Source organism: Rattus norvegicus, chromosome 1 (assembly GCF_021556685.1).
Source record: "Rattus norvegicus strain SHRSP/BbbUtx chromosome 1, alternate assembly SHRSP_T2T, whole genome shotgun sequence".
Lineage (NCBI taxonomy): Eukaryota > Metazoa > Chordata > Mammalia > Rodentia > Muridae > Rattus > Rattus norvegicus.
Genome location: NC_141534.1, coordinates 179,450,320 through 179,472,597, shown reverse-complemented (window position 1 = coordinate 179,472,597; position 22,278 = coordinate 179,450,320). Strand labels below are relative to the sequence as shown.

At 46.8% G+C, this 22,278-nt stretch overlaps 1 protein-coding gene across 33 annotated transcripts in view; it reads right to left on the bottom strand.

Annotated features, from left to right (window-relative positions):
* Positions 1-6,601: 6,601 nt before the first annotated feature.
* The window catches only part of Mical2 (microtubule associated monooxygenase, calponin and LIM domain containing 2), a 184,407-nt gene continuing 168,730 nt past the window's right edge, over positions 6,602-22,278 (bottom strand). For 22 of the 33 annotated variants that reach the window (XM_087576883.1, XM_087576927.1, XM_087576948.1 and 19 more), the window contains 3 exons: positions 13,501-13,603; positions 9,654-9,727; positions 6,602-6,899 (listed from right to left, as the gene is read on the bottom strand). In XM_087576883.1, the coding sequence (XP_087433009.1) occupies positions 6,715-6,899; positions 9,654-9,727; positions 13,501-13,603 (362 nt within the window). In that variant the 3' untranslated portion in view covers positions 6,602-6,714. 33 annotated transcript variants of the gene reach the window in all.

Sequence of the window (22,278 nt, the reverse complement as noted above, 5' to 3'; positions counted from 1 at the left end):
TCCCCTACAGAAAACTATCCCTTCTGACGTGAGACTCTGAATCCGATTACGAAGTTAAATGTTTGTCATTCTTATTTTTTAAACTGTGTTTAATTTGAGATTTATCTATATTTTATGTAGATGAGTGTTTTGTGCATGTATGTCTTCGAACCATGTACATGCCAGGCACCCATGGAGGCCAGAAGAGGCCATCAGATCCCCTAGAACTGGAGTTACAGATGGTTGTGAGCCCCCATGTGGGTGCTGAGAATCAAACCCAGATCCTCTGCAAAAGTAGCAAGTGTCCTTAACCTCTGAGCTGTCTCTCCAGCCCTGCTGTTCCCATTTAAAAACAAATGACTATATGCAGCAGGAACCCTTGACGGAGGCAGGTGGGAGGGCCAGACCTGTGTCACAGATGGAGACAGCAAGGACACACCAAGTTTCTGGGGCATCCAGTGAGCATTGCTGAGCTGGAATCAAGACTTAGCTGGAATCCTAACTTAGCGGTCTCTCCCCTGGGAGCTGTGCTTAGAACGGATATAGTTTTTGAGGTGCTGGACTGTTTGAAAATTATTCTACTAAGGTCTTGTTTATACCAGAGCCACACTCGCATATATCTGTGCACACATTTAAATTAGTGTGGACATATTGTCTAGTCTTCTAGGATGGGGAAGGGACTGAAGCCATGGGCCAGCACTGCCCAGCACCAGGCTGTTGGCTCCAGTGTCACACAGGACCAGCAGGGCTTCTCCAGTGCCAAGTATCTTCTAGGATGTCCTGATCCTCTACAAAGTCTCCTAAAAGCCTGCAAGAGCCTCCTCTCCTCACCCTCGGACCCCAAGCCTCTCTCAGTTCCTCTCCTTCCCCATCCCTCTGTGCTCTTTAGCACCAGGATATGCTCCTCTCTTTAGAATATGTGTATTTATCATTGTGTTGCGTGGGGGAAGGGCATGCAGCTATCCATTCACTCTGAGATGCCACCGTGTCTCCCTCTAACTCTGTCAGCCTCATTCCCTTGAGACAGGATCTGTCACTGAATGTGAAGCCCACAAGTATAGCCATGCCTGGCTCTCTATGGTGCTCCTCCCCCTCCCCCCAGCTCTTTTACATGGGTGCTGGGAATACAAACCCAGGTCTTCATGTTTGCACAGCAAGCGCTCTTGCCCACTGAGCCACCCCTTCAGCACCCCTCTCAGACCACACATACTTTTTTTTGGAGACAGGGCCTTATGCATCCAGGCTGGTCTGGAACTCATGACCGAGACTTACCCTGAACTCCTGATCCTCTTGTCTCCACCTCCCAGGTGGACCACGGGTATGGACCACCATGCCAGGTTAGGGCTGGGGTATGATTCCATGACACCTGCATCCTAACCCAGATCCATAGCTCCATCAGCATGTGAGATAAATAAGAGTCATCCCCCTAGCCTAAGGGAGGGACATAGCAACATGACATCGTCCTCTACAAAGTCCACACTAGAGAGCAGCACAGTTCAGTTCCAAACAAAACAGCAGCAGTAGATATGGCATCACATTTTAAGTGAGTTCGTGATTTATGCAGTACCCCAGGGAGCATGCTGGGCTGAGGGAAGCATGAAATACTGGCTTCAAGTGGCAGCTCGCTCTGTGTTCCCAGATTTACCTTGACAGGATGTGTGCTCATATGCTGTTTGTGAGGGCTGGTGATGGGTTCCCACCCAAACTAGGGAAAGTGCAGGTAACAGGGGCAGGAGGCAGGGTGGGGTGCTGTGTAACCTGGAGGTCTAGGCCCTAGACTCCTGAGGCCACAGCTGGGTCAGGTTGTTTAGACCTGAACAATGACGATTAGTTGAGAGCCTGAGCCTCTTTGTGTCTCAGGCTCTTCCCCTGAAAATTCAGTTACTGCTTGGCTTAAGTACTGCATTTCCCAGGAGTGGACAGGATCAAACACAGGTGAAGCTGATAGCACCCAACAGGTGGGACAAGCTGAATGGCTGTCTGTCATGATAGTGGGGGTGGGTCCAGGGCCTTCCCTGGTGAGCTGTGTTGCCATGGCTTTTGCTTTTCTTTCTCTCCATTCCCCTACTCCTCCCCCTACTCCTCCCTCTTCTGAAAAAATGATCTGAGAGAGGGAGTGAGCCCAATTACCCAGCCTGCTCCTGAAGGCTCAGGATGCTAGTTCAGGATCTGTAGCTAACACATACAGAAAGGCAGAGTTTGTCTGCAACTCAGGACCATTGACTGAGAAGGTGGCCGAGTCCCCGAAAATCTCCAAACAGCACCAGCCAAGCTCCTCCAAGGTGACTCTCTGCCTCTTCACCTTATAGGTCAGTGCTTACAAAGCGCTGGTGCCTGTGGGCATTTGCCACTGACAGCCAGTGAAGGAAGAAAATCCTTTCAAAGGGTAGATGAGACAAAGCTTTGCCATGACGCAGCAGGGGGCATGAGTGGAGTGCCCTTGGGACTGGATGGTTGGTTTCCTGATGCGGCCATCGGGGTGCAGTATAACTGATATTCTATACATTAACATGTGCTGAGGTGAAGAATGGAGGCAAAACAAACTTGATCCTCAAAGGCTGTGAGTGGAAGGAAGCAGCCAGCTCTGTGCAGAAGGGTGTGTCCCTGGCGAATAAGTGAAATTCAAAACCAGCTTTCTCTGGGCAAAAAGATGAGAGGAGGGTGGCCTCTCACCCCTCCCCTACAGTGGCATTAAAAATAGCTTTCTTTGTTGTGAGCACACCTGAGCTGAGCTCCCCTCACTTCTCTCAGTGGAATCCAACCAGAGGCCCAGCAGGTAAATCCCTCCAGGTGCCTAGTGTAATGAGAGGTCCCGTGATAATTCCCAGACTCCTACGTGAAATCAGGGCTTTGTCCAGACTCTCTCACCGAGAAGAAAAAGATGAAATGAACGCTGCCCTCGGAGGGGCCGGGCGAGCCCACATGAATATGCTCTGATTCCTGAGACACAAAGCCATTTATCTGAGGGTTCATTTCGGTATTTGGAGCCCTGCACACATAACACGTTTCCATCAACATGAATAGCCACCGAGAGTCGCAGCGGATTAATCGTTTACAAGCGTGTCAGCATTGAGGTGAGAGCATCAAGGGCAGGTGAAATAGGAGGCTCTGCCCCACGTGAAACTTCTGAGGACAATCAGTCCCCAGATTGCATCTGCCCCTCACTCAGCCGCCCGCCACTCTTCTCCCTCCGAGCGGTGGGTGGAGCCAGCTGGCCCCAGCCATCTCTGCCCTGCTGAGGTGGTTTCTCCGATCAGCCACCTGGGTGGGGCATGCTGCCATTTTCAGTTTGGAAGGAGAAGCTTATCAGTCTGATGCCTTGGGAAGAGAGACATCACGGAATTGTCATTTGCCACCCACACCCCTCCCACTCCCAAATGCGGAAAACATCAACTGCATCGCAGCTCATCAGAGCTGGCACCACCTGCCACTTCCTTTCTCAGTGGTAATTAACATGCTGGAGTTCAGCATTGATTGATTCTGAGCAGCCTGACGCTGCCAACGAGGAGGTCTAAAGAAAGCGCTACAACCTGATAGGATTTTTCACAGCTTTAGTAACACGAATTTATTTTTATTTCCAGACTACAGTGGTTGGAGAGAGAAGTCCTTATACTGAGGAGAGTAGATGAAATTTTTTAAAAAAATTATTTTTTTATGCTTTTCCTTGGGGATGGCAGTGTTTTCCTGACTCATGTATATCTTTGGAGATGGAAGAAACAGCCAGCCTCTTTTCCTGGCGGCAGCCTAGCATCCAGCACCCCACAGGCATTCAGAGAATGTTGAATAAGTAGATCAATAGGTAGATGGCTAGGGAGGCCACACTTAAGAACAAGTCCTGATCCAGCTTGGATAAAATTCTGAGCTTGTGACTATCAAAACCTGTCTGGCTTGATTTCAGAGCTGTGGGAGTCTGAAATACGGCCCAAGGCTGGAGCTTGAAGTCAGTTCTTCTCCACTTTCTACCCTCGAGCTCTTCTGTAGTACAGAATCCTTTTACTTTCCTGCTTTGTTGCACATGGGCGCACACACACACACACACACACACACACACATCACAACAAACAAAAATAAAAACAAATGTCTTCAAGATGTGCCCTGTACATTGAGAGTCTAGAACATTCTCTAATGTAAGGAGGCAAGTCCTCTTACATAGTTCTGCAGCCACAGTGTAATAACCCAACAACAGGACCAAAATCCACCCTCTTAGTCGAGGCAGAGAGAAAATGGAAGCTGATTTTAAATTCTGCTCTGTGTATTTACAGACTGTTATTAATGTTCTTAAAGGATGGATGGTACTGGGCTCTGTATGTTTAGGTGGGCAATTATATCTTATCAATTGGGTAAAAAAAAATCCACCCTCTTCTGGCCATCTTGAGAGAATCCTTTTTATAACCAGTTAAACAAGTCAGTTCTTTTTCACAGGGACAACTTAGGCACCATAAACTTACATACCGTCTGTTAAATACAGGCATCAAACAGTACACTTTCATCAAGTTGGGAGAATGGAAACTGTATATATCTTTTCCAGAATGATTCATCTCTGAGTATCCATTATTTTTCTCAATGAGTGGGAGCTGAACATTATTTGGGGGGGGAGGTCTTTCTGTGTAACCCTGGCGGACTGAAACTTATTATACAAATCAGGCTGTTCTTGAGACTCAAAGAGATCCACCTGCCTCTGCCTCCTGAGTGCTGGGATCAAAGGTGTGTGCCACCAGGCCAAAAAAAATATGACTTTCATGATCCCTATACATGTTTTTTTTTTAATTTATTTAATGTATATGAGTACACTGTCGCTGTCTTCAGACACACCAGAGGAGGGCGTCGGGTCTCATTACAGATGGTTGTGAGCCACCATGTGGTTGCTGGGAATTGAACTCAGGACCTATGGAAGAGCAGTCGGTGCTCTTAACCACTGAGCCATCTCTCCAGCCCCCCATACATGTTTATTACTCTGCAAATCACTGCCCCAAACATTGAGGCAGAATGTTGCTTACATGGTAATATCTTTGTTTTGATATTACCATGTAATATCATGTATTACCGTGTCATCTCCAAATGACAACCTGTGAGAATCAGAGTGATGAGAAATCACATGACCCATGTCCACCAAACCCGAAAATAAAAATAACGAGCCAGGAGCTAGGTTTTGTAGGTAAGTAGATAGATAAGAGAATGCCAACACTGTCCTCTCACAGTGGATTCGAGATGCACTAGAAGATTTGATTCTAGAAAATAAAAATTACAAAGGGGGAAAAAGAAAGAGAAAGGAATAAAGGCAACCATTAGGGCCTTAGTGTCCCACAGAGGGTTGTACTAACTACTTCTGAAAACACTGGGTAACTGGGGGTCAGACAAGATCTATATATCACCACTCTAAATCCTGTCGTCTTTCATCCCGTGTGCCCTGGGATACTCAACACGTTGGCATGCTCGAGCCATCCACGGCTGTGTTTTGTACATTTTAAATCTGTTTCTGTGTCTTTGTGTCTCTTTGTGTCTCTGTGTCTGTCTGTCTCTGTCTGTCTGTCTCTGTCTGTCTGTCTCTGTCTGTCTTTCTGTCTGTCTCTCTCTCTCTCTCTCTCTCTCTCACACACACACACACACACACACACACACACACACACGAGATTCAATTTGGAGTTAGATAAGTGGGGCACCACTGCCTTCACTGGAAATCAGAAGTGGTTTGTCTTTGTCTCAAAGGGATCGTGCACACTTACGATGAGCACAGGTGAGCTTGGCGAAGCCCCTTCCCCTGGTGGCACGCTTTGTTTGTTTTTAGTAGACATGTCATGTTTTATCAACAAGTGAAAGCTTCCCTTCTGCCACCACCAACCTCCTCACTCAAAAAAGCACTTCAAACCCATTCATTCCCTGAAAGCACTTATTATGGTTCAGGGTAGGAAGCAGAGCACTCTGGGAACAACAGGCTTCTTGAAGCAGCAGATTTGGTGAAAACCAAGAACCCTGCTGGCATGAATTTAAAGTTTTATTTCCTTTCTTTCTTTTTCAAAAAAAGAATTAAATTAAGGCTCAAATGTTTTTGTTCAACCCTCGTTGCTTATGTATATTATATTAAGGCTTATAAATATACCTGGTAAATTAAATTCACCCTGGATTGAATTAACACCTGCTATATGAGTTATTGGCTTTATTTAATCAGTAATCTCAGGGTTTCTCTGCTTTCTCTGGAAACACAATTTAAATATTAAGCTAATCTTTAAACTGCCGCTGCTGTGCCCTGACATTTGGAAGCTGGTCAGCCATGCAAAAAAGACAAATATGGTAGTATTAATGAAAAGGCATTTCTTAAAAGTCTTAAAACATGTAACTCAATGAACAAAGAAAACGATTTTCCGGGGAGAAGACAATGCTCGTGTCTGCCTAGAACACCTCCACTATCAGGACTGACTCTCAGGGACTGGCAAGTTTGAGGGCCTTCTCATGGCTCCATTATAGTCTTTGGGGAAAAAAATTGGGGATCTACAACAGGTCTAAGGCATAAAAGGGATGTTTGCTTTTTGAAACAGGGTCTCTTTGTATAACCAAGACTATCCTGGAACTCACAGCATTCCTCCTGCCTCAGTTTTTCTCAGATGTGAACCACCATATGCTCATATGAGAGGCGTTATTATTATCTTTATTATTTCTTAAGTAGTGGGGTCTAAATTCGGTGCTTGGGTGGGAACTCGTTGTGTTCTTGGCTTTCTGGCTTCAGCAGGGAAGGGCACCTCAAGTCCTGCTGAGCTGACAGCCTCTGGAGAGAACAAAGTTTTCAAAGTGTTGATCCTGGGTTCTTTCTTTGATGCGCTGTTCCTCTAGGGAATCCACAAGCTTGTTTCTTTGCTCAATCACCTGCATCATCTCCTTGAATATTTCTTGCTCCTCCTTTAGATCATTCTCATCTTTCTGGCCCTCTAAAGAAAAGAAGAAAAAAAAAATCAATGCTCGGATAAGATTGGGGCCAAGGGAGTTCTTAGCGTAGGAGTTCACAATGGTTCTGGGTTTGTTGTGTCCTGTGATTACAAGGAAGTGAATCTAACACCAAGGAGCTTCTCAAAAAGTCACAGAGAAAAGTAGATGCTTTGTGTGGGAGTCAGGTCAGATTTCACCTTGTGTGTGTGTGTGTGTGTGTGTGTGTGTGTGTGTGTGTATGTGTGTGTGTGTGTGTGTGTGTGTGTGTGTGTGTGTGTGTAGGGAGCAGGCACTTGAGAGAAAGATTAACAAGCCACACCTTGTCAAGCTTCAACCTTCCTCCCTTCCAAGGAAAAAAACTGAACAGAAGAATGTTTTTTTCCCTAAGCACATCTGAGCCACAGCGAATCAGACTGCCATCAGGGGCAGTGAGAGCAATTGCCTATGCCAACACTTCTGTCCTTTGTATATAATGATACATTGTACCTTTTGCTTTGTTTTAAACATCCCACATATGTGTGTATGTGTGCATGTGTGTGCACAATCTCCTGTAACCCAGGCTGGCCTCAAACTTGGCAGATAGCAAAGACTGGTCTTGAACTCTTGACTGTCCTGCTTCTCCCTCCAATGAACTGGGATTACAGGCATGCACTACTATGACGTGCATATGGAGGTCTAAGGACAACTTGCAGGAGTTGGCTCTCACCTTCCACCATGTTCTAAGCAAGGTCTCTCTTGTTCTTTGCTGCTGGGATTACAGCATGCACCACTATGGCTAGCTCGTATGCCTTTCCTAATAGGGCTATAAGGTGTGGCCTTGTAGGTTTTTTAGAAGTAGAAGTGGCTCAGTAGATAAAGATGCTTGCTACCAAGCCTAATGGCTTGAATTCAAGGCCCCACATAGTGGAAGGAGGGAAATGACTCCCACAAATTGTCCTCTGAATTCCATGTATGTGCTGTGACACACGTGTTCCCACCCCTCTGCGTAAATAAATAAAAATGTATTTCTTTTTAAAAAGAAAGAAATAGTCTGAGCTGGGTTTGGTGGTGCATTCCTGTAGCCTCAGTCGGGAGGCTGAGGAGGGCTGCAGTTTAAGGACAGCCTTAGCTACAGAGAGAGACTTTGAATTTGGAGGGGAGGGGCTGTAAATCACTTCCATGAGTGGGAGATGATTTTGTGGTCTCCTGTTAAATCAGAGCCCAACCTTTACCTTGAGTTCATTATTTCTGTTCACCGAGACTTGGTTTTCAAATCTTAAACTGGGAATAAAATACTTAACCCAGAATGAAGATGTCTGATATGCAATGGGCATGTCCAGAGCCTAGCACCCCAGTAAGGCTGGGGTAAGGCTGGTTTTGTGAGATCTAGAACTATCCTTGCTCCGCTAGACATGAAAGATGTCAGGGTAAGGGAGTCATTATCAGCAGGGCAGTGGGTGTGCACACCTTTAAATCCCAGCTCTCAGGGGGCAGAAGTATGTGGATCTCCAAGTTCAAGGCCAGCCTGTTCTACAGAGTGAGTTCAGGACAGCCAGGGCTGCACAGAGAAACCCTGTCTCCAAAAACCAAAATGGGGCAGGGGGAGGGAGGGAGGGAAGGACGGAGGGAGGGAGGGAGGGAGGGAGGGAGAGAGGGAGAGAGAGAGAGAGAGAGAGAGAGAGAGAGAGAGAGAGAGAGAATGAATATCATAGACCTGGCCCACAAACTCACAGGCACACCAGAGTGACTGACTGCTCTTCTGGCTGGAGTCAATGAATTCATAAAGCTCTGGTGGGACAGCTGTCTCAGACACAACTCCCCGTCACAGTCCCAGCCCATCACAGCAGGGAATACTCTTACTGCCATTTCTAGTGTCTAACAGAGCCAAGCCTGACTCCCTCTGTTACCCTCAACAACTTTTTAGTCATCCTGAACTGTGATGACTGAGCTTCCTACCGAGCTCACAAACACTCAGTGAGGAAGGGCTGGCCTGTGCCATGTGCCCACCTGCACTGCCTTCTCAATAAATGTTTGCTAACTGAAGGGTTAACTAAGTAAATGCACAGATACTGGGCTTGCTGGGCATGGTGGTGCATGCCTGGAACCCCAGCAGACGGGAGGCTGAGCTGTGTGGTTTTAATATGAGAATTTCTCTCACAGGCTCATGCAGTTCAATATTTGATCCCTACCTAGGAGCATTGCTCTGGAAGGTTTTCTGGTCTTTCGGGACGCAGGGCCTTAACGAGATGCTGGGTCACTGTCAGGAGAGGTGAGGTTTACAACTCTGCCCTGCTTCTTGTCAGATCTCTGTTTCCTTAGTCTGCTAAAAGTAGATGTGTGCTGATGTTCCTCCCACCACAGACGCAGCCACCATGCCTTCCGGCCATGATGGACTGTATCCCCTCAAACTGTGAGACAGAAGAACCTTCTTCAGGCATTTGGTCACAGCCATGAGAAAGGTAATGAATATATAGAGGCAAGAAGGCCAGCTCGGGATATGCAAGACTCAGCCTTAATAAAAATAAACTTAAGAATTAAATTGCTTTGTTCCTATCAACACATGGGATGAAGGAAATGTGACCCTCACAAGTGAGTGATGGCAACTGCTGGGCCCTCAGGGTGGACAAGGATCAGGCTGGCTTTGCGTCTACCCCTGGTTCTCAGGCTGGTGGCTGTGCAAGGTGGGATGGGTTCTTCACTCCTATCTATAGCATGACTTGCTCCCTTGTGAGGTGTGTGTGTCTTCAGCAGGGACCCCAAACGTACCCCATACTCACCATCCTTGAGCATTTTCTGTCGTAGTTTCTGCTCCAGTCTGCTCTGATGATCTTCTAGTTCTAGTTCTTGGGCCCTGTGTACAAGAGAATGTTCCAGCCATTAACAGGGGGCTGTGTGGAAACACGAATGGAGGTACCCGTCGACAGTGACCAGCACAGTCTTTTCTCCCATTAAAATTGGCATCTTTCAGTGTGTCTAAACAGAAGGTCCTGCTACCGTTGGGACCACCAGAGGTGTCCAGAAAGATGGCTGAAATGTGCTGGTTTTGAGAGATGATGAGGCAACTAGAGAGAGGTTGAAGGCCATCAAACTGTTCTTTAGGATTTGACTCTATGGGGAATAGCAGAGCACAGAATGGAGCTGAGTTCTCTTGGAAGGTCAGCTGGGGACTTGACTTTGGAGCCTGGAGATGCTCCGGTCATTTCCTGCTATGCTGATCACCAGATGCTGGCCCATGCATTGTTGGGGGGGGGGACTCCCAAGGCCACTTTGGACGTCATCAGAGAAATGAGGACCTAGATAGATGTGGTAATGTCAAGAGGTGATAGTTTGGGTCACATGATCCTCAAGACTAGGGAAAGAAAAGGGTTGAGAGGAGAAGCACCGAGTGTCCCCCAAGATCTTGACAGGCACAGCTCCCTCACAGAAACTAGATGGTGAGGGAGAAGAGGGGGCTAGGGCCACTGCTCCTGGGCCAAAATGAGGCCAAGGATCAGGAATGGCTCCCTCCATTCATCCTGTTGGGATTTTCTCTTCCCTCTTGTTGCCATTCGTTTTCTTATTTTGCTTCTTTGTTTTTGAGATAGGGCTTCATGTAGTGCAGGCTAGCCTCAGATTTGCTGTCACCAAGAATGACCTTGAACTTCTGCTCTTCCTGACAACCCCCCCCCCATACACACACCTTTATTCTAACACACAGTGCTGGTACTTGTGCCATTACATCTGCAGTGCTGGGGGTTGAACCCAGGGCTTGGTGCATGCTAGGCAAGTACTCTACCAGCTAAGCTACATCTCCAGCCCTGATACCACTTTTACTTCTGTTTGGACTAAAGTTCTGCCTTATTACTGACACTGACCATCTCTGGGACCTCTGTAGGAGCTCAGAGATGATGGCAGTTCAGATGGCAGGGAGAATTCTCTGTGGGAAGCTTAGTGACATGGAGGCCACTATAGAAGCAGCCCTGTTGTTCCTGGGTGGCTCACAGCCAATGGCTGAGCATCATAGAGATGTGAGAGCTGGCATGGTTGCCAGCTCTCTGATGGGTTGTCTCCACTCTAATGTTCCTGTGCCTTGGCTGAGACCCAGTGCTACATTACTCCTCCTGCCCAAGTCTCCTTCCTCCTCCTCTGTGCTTTTTTTTTTAAATAAAATATCAGAACTGGGGTAGGGGCCCAAGACTCTACCTCTACCCATCTCCTGTTCTTTACCCTTCACAGGTGTCATCTTCAAGGAATCCCACGGACCACTCATTCTGTTCTAACTTCGTATCCCAAGGAGTCTGACTGGACACGTCAATCTAAGACATCTCTCCTTGTTCATACAGATCATTCTCCAACCAAACCTATCCTCCAATATGCCTCTGTCCAGTGCACATACCCTGGTTGTCCTATTGACTTCTTATGGAGGAGAAGTACTTCCCTTGGCTGGTATATTCTCTAGGGGAACTGCTGGCTCTGGCTTGCAGCCATAGCTACCCGCCTCCTCCCCAAGCCAGACTCTTGTCTCTGTCATGGAACCCTTAATGGGCTTTCTTTTTGCTATCACACCTTGTGTTCACTTCTCTGCAGCTCCCCCAATCTCCAAAGTGCTTCGATTCTAGACTTGCATCTCCATGCCTGGCTATGGCCTGTTTCTATAAAACACAGATGCATTCCTGCTATAAAGAGGAGATGTTCTTGATGATCTCTTGGGAGGATTTTATAATGCAGACCTAGCCCCAATGCAGCCTATATGGCACATATAAGGACTCTGTGGTCAGGCAGATATGGACACGCTTCTCAATTCTTCTGAGGCTTATTATATTCATCAGCTGGACAGTAGTCTAGAGGCAAATGGCCGCTACAGAGGAGCCCCTTTCCCCAGGCCTGGCTTTCCCTTCCATGTGGATGTGGAGTAGTGAGTGTAACTCTGGCCTCCTCCTCTAACCCGTCCCAACTCTCAGGATGAGGCACGTTCACCTCGCTTTTCCCTTCTCTCCCAGGATCAGCCTATCTTCAGCAAGCATGTGTTCTCGTGCTTGGGCTTTGCCTTGGACCTTGGTAAGATTTCATAGTGCTGACACCATTAATCCTTTAGGCTGCTGGTTCCTTGTGTGGTGGGAGGAGGGGCTGCCCTGTGTATCACAGGGAGAAAGCTTAACATCCTTGGCTTCTATTCCTTAGTTTATCAGTCAGAGCCTCACATGTGACAACCAAACACATCTTCCTGGTCACTGTTAAATAGCCTCTGGGGATATCACTCCCCCAATCCCCGACCCTTGAGACCAAGGTCTAGGAGAAAGCCTTTCCCCTAAGGATTAAATGGGTCCACTTCCTTCTTTCATTAGGTAAACATAACCAATTCTGAGACTTGGCTACTGCAATGGGTTGAATAGGAAAGGCATGTCCACATCCGGAGCCCTGAAAGTGGTGAATGTTATGTTTCTTAAAAGGCGGTCTTAGCCGACAAGGTTAGGGACCTCAAGATGGTCACGTTTGGATTATCTTATTGAACTGAAAGCCCAATGAGAGAAGACTTTCTAAGAGAGACATGGAAGAGACACAGGTACACAGAGAAGGCTGGGTGGAGACATAAGATGCTATAGTGACAGAGCCATCACCAAGGAATGGCCAGAGCCACAAGATGAAGAGGAAAGAAGGAGTCTCTGTGAGAGCATCTGGGAGAATGAGGCTCCCTCACCACCTTCATGTGGACTTCTCACTCCCAGACTAAGGGATGGCATTCCTATTGCTGTGACTCACATACTTGATAGTAACTAAGAAACTAGTTAGTCAGCCTGCCTAGGGTCTTATCCTCAGCCATTAATCACTATTAATAATGAATGTAATATTTGAATGGCTTGCCTACTTCTCACCTGGTTCAGAATGCAGACAGGGAAGAGTGACCATCTCTGAAGTCCCCAGATGACCTTTCAGGGGTAGAGTAAAAATGAAAACACCCAGTGTAATTCTAGAGCTTAGTGGCTTATACCCAATGCTATTTTCTCTTTCTCCAGAATGATAGTAGATATAGTGCCCGTTTTCTGGTGCAGAACTGTGTGATGAGTCACGATCTTCTTTCCGACCATCTGACTAGGTCACCAGCCCTTTCTACAAGAAGACACACAGACAGATGGAAGACAGCCAGGGTTCAACCCTTCTTTTGTCAAAATCAGGAAGTGGTCAGGCAGATTCCCCTTGGTTCACACAGAGGGGCCAAGTGCAGATTCCCCACTGATGGTGTGTGTGTGTGCATGTGTGTGTGTGTGTGTGTGTGTGTGTGTGTACGTGTGTGTGTGTATGAGAATATGAGAGAGAGAGAGAGAGAGAGAGAGAGAGAGAGAGAGAGAGAGAGAGAGAGAGAGAGAGAGAGAGACTGGGGCACAAGAATGGACTGGCTGCCTTCTAGTTCCTGACCTGCTTCTGAAATCTATTTTAGCCACTGAACTCTGCAGAGAGAGCAGACAACTAAAGAGTCTTTCCACTAATGCCAGCATGATATGCAAGACACAAAATACCAATTTGCCTCAATCACTGTTCTGTATGCACAAAGAAGAAAAACCCTGGGACTCCAGCCAAGGACGGTGAGCCACCCGCTCCTGCTACCAGACTGTTAGCACTCCCTGTTATCTGTGTTGCCTTACTTACATGATCAGTAGCTCCGACTCATATCGCATTAATTTATTCTTCTCCAGAACCAGCTTAAACCATTCCTGCAAAAGCTGGGCTTCGTCCTGTGTCCCTGAATCTGCTTAAGAAATCAATGGCAAATGGGTTAGATTGGCATTTCTCGCCCCATGATCAAACTGCTTCCGAGCCACTTTAGCGGGCCATGTTTATGGCAAGCAGGGCTCAGCAGGGAAGCAGTTCCTGGCACCCTGTGGATGCCTCAAGGTTATGGGCATAAAATGAAACCCACCTGTGCCTGCTCTGGGGGAGTCCTTCTGGGCATGGAGGGCACGACTACTTCAATTCCAAAGTTGCATGCCCGTGATGACTAATGTTCTTACTACAAAGGACTCATCTCCTGCCTCCTCGTGTGTCCATGAAACTGATGTGTGATTCTGCGTCAGAGAAGCCCTAGCTGCCTGCTGTGACCTTTGCTCATCCTCTTCACCCCTCTGCAAACCAAACTCATAACACATGCCCAGGTGGTGTGTGGTCCCTTCCCAGGCCAGGGATGCTCACACCACTTTTGATCAAAGGCTGGTGATTGGCATTTTGATCCCCCCCCCAAGAAAAGCCAAATGATGAAAAAAATACAATTAGGATTGAATCCCACAAGAGATAGATTTGTAGTCCTATATTAGTACAGCATAGATACTCCCCTTCATTGAACAGATGCATAATGGGGTACAATGGGCATGCCTGGTGCCCACAAAGGCCAGAGGAGGCTCACAGATCCTCTGGAACTGGAGTTACAGACACTTGTGAGTTTCTGTGTGGTATCAGGGGTCAAACTTGGGTTCTCTGGAAGAGTAGCCAGTGCTTTTAGTTACCGAGACCTCTCTCCAACCCCTGATTCAAGATCTGCAAAAGTATTCTATTGATTTGGCTTATACCAAAGTCAGGGGTTGAGTGATTATTATATTAGCTATCTCAAGACATTCGAGAGAAAGTTCTGTGTATCTACTGAATAATAATACTGTCCGTTAATCTTTGTGACCAGATCAACTCAAATCACAGCAAAGCAACCTTCTGTAGGGTTAGGTGGGGGTCCTGCGTCTGCTCCACCACAGGGCATGGCCACTGGGGAGCCAGGTGAGAAGTTTGACTGTGCTACGCTGTCCCTGGGTGGGTGTCAGGCTGTAGGGCAGCCCTGGGACACCGCTCCAGGGATGGTGAAGTATGGTCTGAGGCGAGGGACTGCTGGAGCTGACTTGGGGGGGGATCCCCAGCCCTGTGGTGAGGCTGGGGTAGAAGAATTGAGAATGAAGTGGAGGCCAGAGGGCGAGATCCAGGCGGGGGAAAAGAGTGGGAAACTTCTGCTGGTCGCATGGGGAAAGTCTCTGGCTTGATGAGTGTAGGCTGAAGGCTTGGTGGTGGTGGCGGCCATGGCTGGGAGAGCAGGGAGGCCTTCTACTGGAGATTAGAAGGCAGCTCTGTAGGCCAAGGCCTTTTATATGGCTCCCCCAGGGCAGATCCCGATATAAAGAATCAGTCTATGGTTTTAAGATGTTTATTGTCATGGTGGAAAGTGGATGAGTAAAACCATACCCCACTTCTCAGGGTGGGTCTGAGATTAAATATCTTTTGCAGGGAGGAGTGTCTGGGAGGGAAAGCTTATTGGCTAAGCCTCCAGTCCTTTAGGTACCTCGTTAGAATGGGGCTCTGTCTTGAGCCTACGTGACTTGTGGTCACATCCTCTACGTGTGGAGGGGCTTGGGGCGTTGCACTTACGTGACTGATGGCCACAAATCTATGGAGGGCTGGAGCTAGTGACAAGGGTATCGGGGAGTCAGGTGAAATGCCTACTGTCTCTTCAGTGTCACCAGGGTTTCTAGCCTTAGCTCAACCAGGAACCAGGCTGCCTTTCATGGTACCATAACCTTCTGGAAATATAGAGGTGGGGAGACTCTCTCACCTTTGTTCTGTGATCCAGCGTTATACACATGTTTTTTAAAAGCCCTGGTCACCGAAGTTCATATTCACTCTCAAAGGAACTCGATCTTTCCACAGTATTGATGGTGGACTGGAGCTCCTTGTTTTATGTTGTAAACCCTTTCTTAAACTTGGTTCAAGACTTCGTATGCATCGATTTAAATACCACCTAGCTAAGCTGAGTATGGAGAGGGACACCTGATATCTCAGCACATGGAAGGCTGAGGAAGGAAGATTGCTGTGAGTTCAAAGCCAACACAGTAAGTTCCAGGCTCATCTGGGCTATTTAGCAAGACCCTGTCCCAGAAAATTAGCAACTAACCAATTAACTAACTAAAAGAAATTAAATACCACCCTGATGTTTTTCGGTTATAGGGAAATCTTTTGAGTACTTTACCCAACTGACAAGTTTCTTTTATAAAAGCCATCTCTGCCTAGTTGAGTACATATGAGTGTGGGTGCCCTAGGGGTCTTGAAGAGGGGCTTGAATGCCCTGCTGTTGGAGTTTTAGTTTTAGTTTTAGTAGTGAAGACAGGAAAGGAACTCCTGTCTTCTGCAAGAGTAGTACATACTCTTAACCTTTCTTCTGTGGGGCACCTCTACACACACATACACACACACACACACACACACACACACACACACACACACACACACACACACAGGTGCATACACAATTTAAAAATAGTAAATTCTTTAAAAAAGAATCTAAATTCACAGCTTTTCCATCTTATCATCTATCCAGAGTCAATTTCTTCTAGATGTTTGTTTAATGTTTTTATATTAAGAACCATTTTCCACGATAGAGAAAACAGAAAAGCTGCGAGTTGGAAATGCTGTTCCTCCTTATCGTCTAACACGATGCCATCTGCCGCCAGCCCTGGGCTTCCCCTTCCTTGTCCCCAATCCAAAAGAAACAGCTTTACAGTACTATTTTACTGTTTGCAGAGAATCTTTCCGTTTTGTTTTTCAAATTCAGTCGCTCTGCTACCCAGACCCACCCAATCTAGTTAGATTTGTATCCTGGATGATTTGTCCCTATGTCCCTGCTTCCATGTATGTGCCCTTCTGAAACTCTTGTCGTGGTGGAGACATTTCGTCGATGTCACAGCAACTTCCCCTGACACGGGTGGAGCAAACACAAGATGAACTGAGTCACTTAATTTTCCTTTATCAGCAGACTAGTTGGTGATCTTGTTGGCTTTGGTTCAGTTTTTTTTTTTTAAAGCCTTCTGCTCTTTAGTAGACAAAATCTCTTTGGGGGAAATTTGTAGGTACAGCTTCTCATAAAGGTTTACAGGTGTTATGGTTGGAACATAAAATGTCCCTCAGAGGCTCATGTAGCTGAACACATGGCCTCTAGATGTTTTGAGAGGTTGTAGAACCTTTTGGAGGTCAAGGCTGGCTGGAGGAGGCCGGTCACTGGGGGCAGGCCGTGAGGCTTTATAGCCTGACTCCACTTCCTGTTTACTCTCTGCTTCCTGAATGCAGATCTGATGTGACCAGCCACCCTGCCTTCACCTCTTTGCTGTCACTCCTTTTCAACACACGTACTTTCCCCGACGTGATGCACTCAATCCCTCTGAAACTATAAATGCTTATGTTCATTTTGTCACGGTATTTGATCACAGGAGAGTAACTAAGATCCCGGGAAACCTGCTTTCTCAAAGTGTCAGATACAGGGAGATCTGGCTTTCTTAATTCTAATAGTGCACTGAAGTGTTCATCCCACAGTTTCCACTTACCGATTGTCCCCTATCACATTCTGCCCTTGTGGGTCCCGTGAAGCTCAGAGCGTATTCCCACTGTGGGTATAATAGAATGGAAAGGGCATGGACTTCCGGGTCAATCCGGCTTGTGATATTCTTCAGGTCACCTCGTGTGTTGGTTAGGGATGCTAAAGGAGATGATGCCTGAGAAAGGCTGAGCACAGGGCTCTGACATAACAACACTTTAGTGAACTAAATACTCCTCAGTCCGTCTCCCTGTGTCTAGGTGGACAGCTTCATAAGGGTTAGTTTCTATTCATCTTTAAAACAAAACAGAACACAAAACTGTCTTCTAACAACTTGAAACCAGCAGCAGCAGCAGCAGCAGCAGCAGCCCCTTACTGACACCCCCGCCCCCCCGACTCCTCACTCATACAATGGAAAAGCCCACAGTGGCAGGGACCATCTACAAAGAGGTGAATGTATGGTGCCTGTCCAGGTTCTTTGCTTTCCCATGTCTACCATTATTCCAGTGGCTTCAGCTGTCACAGCCAAAGCCCTTCCTCCACAGAGCAGTGACTCCTGACCAGGCTCCAGCTAGAGGGCTATGACCAGAAGGCAAGATGGCTTCTGGCCATGACTAGGACAGTTCAGTTGTCTAACTCTTCCTCTTATCCCCTGCTTGGGTCAAGCTTTTTTGCCCCTGAACTCTTGTCATGGTTCTTCTTAGACACAGTAGAACCATTCCACTTGCCATAGTGAAATCAACACTTTGTCTGGGCATGCTGGCCTCCCAGCACTTGGGAGACGGAAGCAAGAGGATCACAGGTTCAAAGCCAGCCTGGGCTATATGAGATTTTTGTCTGAAAAAAACCAACCAACCAATCAGTCAAGCAAACTAAAGGTTTACACAAGCCAACTTCTTAGTTGTCATTTATATTGAGCTAGTTTTGCCCAAGAGTGCTCTCAAAACCACAAAGCAAATTATGTCAGTCTCCACTGAAATACAGTGACCCTCCAATCAAATTCAAGTGACCAAGCCTGGTGTACCCTAGTCTTTGCTTACCTGGGTGAGTATGCACACAGTATTCAGTTGTTTGCTTTCTGAATGCAAAAATAACAAAAAATATGCACCATCTGTTTAAAGCCATGCTGTTTTGTGTGTATTTTCCTCTCCAGGTACTGCCATTCCCCTGAGTGTGGATGGGCATGTGGTTTCTCCAAGTCCAGTTCTGTTTTGTTGTTGCTTTGTTTTGTTTGTTTGTTTGTTTTTCTTCCTTAGGATCTGTCCTAATTTACATTCACTGCAGTTTTGGTAATACTGTGGATGTACTCACTGATGCTTGCTGGCATTAGAGTGACTGTGGCAGAACCCTCCACGCACTGTGTGGGGCATCTTCCTCAGATGGCCTGTGGTTTCCGTCCTGCCTTTTATACCCTGGTTTTTGTTTATACATGGTAGGCAAGTGCTTTGCTAATTGCGTTACATGTCAACCCGCGTCCTCTGACTTCTCATGAGCTCTTGGCTCAGTTCACAGGGGATGGCTTTACAGAAGTCTCTCTTGGCCTCAGGCCCCAGAGCTTAGAGTATAGCTGTCCCCCACAGCTCCTTGCATATTGCAATGATGCCCCACAGGTGTTTGTTGTAGGGTTTGGGGACTAAGCTCTATTGCTTAAAGACTTCTTTTTTTTTTTGAGGAAGTCAGTTTTCTCCTTCCACCATGAGGGTCCTGGGAACAAAACTCAGATTGTCAGAACAAAACTTGGTGGCAAGTCTATTAAACCCCCGAGCCAGCTCACTTGGCCATGGGTATTAAGGTTTTACAGATGATCTTTGCTTATATATTGAAAACATCATGAGGTTTTCCTCACTTAATTTTTAGCTTTGTGGTTATAAAAAAACCACACTTGATTGTCTCACTTTTCAATCAGTTGGATTCATGTTTGTTGAATTATTTTATCTTTTGAACCTCTGTCGTATCGTTGTCTGGCCTGATCATTTCTCCTGTACTTACTGGTTTTATTTTGAACAGTCAACTTCAGAAGATTATCTCTAGCCTCTCAACACAGCCCTCAAAGAGGTCAGTGACCAGCCTCTTGACATTGTGACAGGATGTTGCTATTTACAAAGTTTACACCAGACAACTACACACGTGAGAGACCCAACAAACAAACAAACAACCTCGAAGTGTAAGTTTATGATTCGTGCTGGGCTGCATTTCTAGCTGTCCTTGGACTCCTGTGGACCATGGGCCATTAAATCTGATACATCTGTGTCTTCAGGGTAGCCACTGAAGCTGGGAACAGAGAGGACATGTAACACGTGGTTACTGACATTTGCGAATGAGACTGTCTTCTGTGCAGTGTCAGCGTGTGTGTGTGTGTGTGTGTGTGTGTGTGTGTGTGTGTGTGTGTCTTTGCCAAGTGGGCAAAGCACAAGGTTTAATCATCTTAAGCCTGGGCCTCTCCTGTGACTTTACAAGAGGAGGATGGTGCACAGGTCAGAAGCTCTCACTGCACTGACTGTAAACCCACTCTTTTACTGCTTGATGTAACGGCTGCTGTGCTCTTTATCCTGGGCTCCCTAGCTGTGGCACTAGCTTTGGTGAGTTATTGGACTGTACTGTGTCACACTCTGGGGCCTGGGGACGGGCCTCTTGTGCCACCGTGCTGCTCCTGCTGTTTGCAGTGTAAAGAACAAGCATTGGGCTTCAGCAACGGCTTCTATAGATTTGGGGAAAATCAGGCCAAACTCTCTCCTTGCTTTGGTAATTTTGGATTCGAGTGACTCCTGAAAAGCCTCTTTAAGGGTCCGGTTCTTTTCTGACAATATTCTATTTGGAGACAGGGTTAACATTACCTTTGGCTGCACCTGTACTGGGCAGTCGTGGAGATCTCATTCCTCCCTTGATCTGCTCCCTGGAAGCAGAGCGATTGGCCACGTGGGATGGCTGGCAAGGAGTGCACTGTTGGACTCGCTGCTTTTCCATTCAGAGACTCACAGAAATTATCTAAAGGACATCTGCTCCCCAGACCCCATTCGCAAATGATGGCGGGCTGTCAAACAGGCAGCTCTCCACACCAGACTTGTCTTCTTTGTTGGTCTGTTTCAGTCAGTTGCTGTTGTGCTGGGAGTGATAATAAGATTCTACACTGGGCGCTGGAGAGTTCGCTAGGTAGGTAGGTTGCTGTTTGAGGACCGAAAACTCACAATGCCTATGACTTCAGCCCCAGCAAATCTAATTCTCTCTTTTGACCTCAACAGGTACCTGTACACACATACACACACACACACACACACACACACACACACACACACACACACACACACACATATCTTTAAAAAAAAAAAACCCAGCAGGCCAGCTGGTGAGATGTCACTTGCCCCAAGCCTGACAAACTTGATCCTAAGAAGCCACGTACATGAAATTTATAAGTACATCGGTATAATAAAAAATTTCAAAAGCTACATTGAAATTATTCCTCTTCTTTCCCCTACCCCTTCTCTTTTCCCTCCTTTGTGAGACAGGTTTACCATGTGGCCTAGGCTGGCCTTGAACTTCTCATCCTCCTGCCTCAGCCCCCTGAGAGGATTACAGGCTTGAGGCACTAAGCATGACTTCCTTTAAGATTCCTAGAGGAATAAGCATGTGAAATTTGTGGGTTATATGCATGTGGAAATCAGCCTAAATTCATTTGGAGGAGTTAGTTATAAATGTGAATGAATGGGTAAACAGATGGACTCAAGCTATGAGAAGAACGGCCACCTGACAGGGTTTTATAAAGATGGAGAAAAACTCAAAAGGAAAGAGAAGAATTCATCCTTTTGAAGGGAGCGACAAGATCATTTATCAAGTGCTTTGCTTAAGTGATCTCTCTCTCTCTCTCTCTCTCTCTCTCTCTCTCTGTGTGTGTGTGTCTCTCTCTCTGTGTCTCTCTCTCTCTCTGTGTGTCTGTGTGTCTGTGTGTGTCTGTGTGTCTGTGTGTCTGTGTGTGTGTGTGTCTGTGTGTGTACTGGGACTTGGAGCTCACTAACATGGATGAACGACTGGTCAGCCAGCTCCAAAGCCTCTTGTCTCTACCTCCCCAGCACCAGAATTGGGCTGCTACATCAAGGATTTTATGAGAGTGTGGAGATTGAACTCTGGTCCTCATCTTCCCTCTGCGCCACCCCTATCATTTCCTCTTTCCTCTGTCTAGGAGGAGGGTTTATTAGTCCCATTTTACAGATGGGAAAATTTGATAGAATAAAAACTGCAGAATGCACCTGACTCATCCCTGTGCTCTCTCCAGAATCCTTTACTGGCACATAAAGCAGGACATTGGGATTTCTTGGGTTCCTCAGCAGCAAAGCTGAAAACCACAGAGTAGCAGACAAATTACTTTTCTTTGCTGGGAGGGCCATTGAATCATTCATAATGTATGTGCTGCTGCCCTCTGCTGGCAGCCTCCAGCATCTCATTGTCTTTGCTAATCTTGTGAAGGAGAAACTGCTGGCTGAAGTAAGGCTGTGGGAGACAGACCTTGCTCACCCACCTCCCTGGGAATAAACCTTTCATCCTTCGAGGCCCCACTTCTTTTGCATTTGATTTTGCCTGTTTCCAGAAAGAAAGCCCAGACTCCACCAGACTATCTAGATTTTCATGGTCGTCTCTTGCAGGGGCATACTGTGATTCTAGCATTTAATACTGTCTAGTGTCTCAACCCAGACAAGTCCAAGTAGGTGACAAAGTCAGGTCTGACTGTTCACAGGTGGTGGGATGCAGGGCATCCAGGTCCCTGTGTGTGTGTGTGTGTGTGTGTGTGTGTGTGTGTGTGTGTGTGTGTGTGTGTGACTTGGGCACAGGGGACCATAGGTGTTCTGTGCTGCCTTTGCCAAGATAGCCACCACCCGCACAGACATCCTGTGCGTCTTGATTTGACATCTGGGTGGATGGTTCGCCCTCTGCTTCACTTTGTTTCCTTTTCCTGAACAGAGTGGGGTGGCGGGACCCAGCATAGGGTGGGGCATTTTGTTTTTGACTATTGGAGAACAAAAAAATTAAAAGAAAGCCGAAATTGTTGTCAAGACAATAAAGAGCTCATTTCACTCAGACGCCAGGGCCCTTGGCCTGCA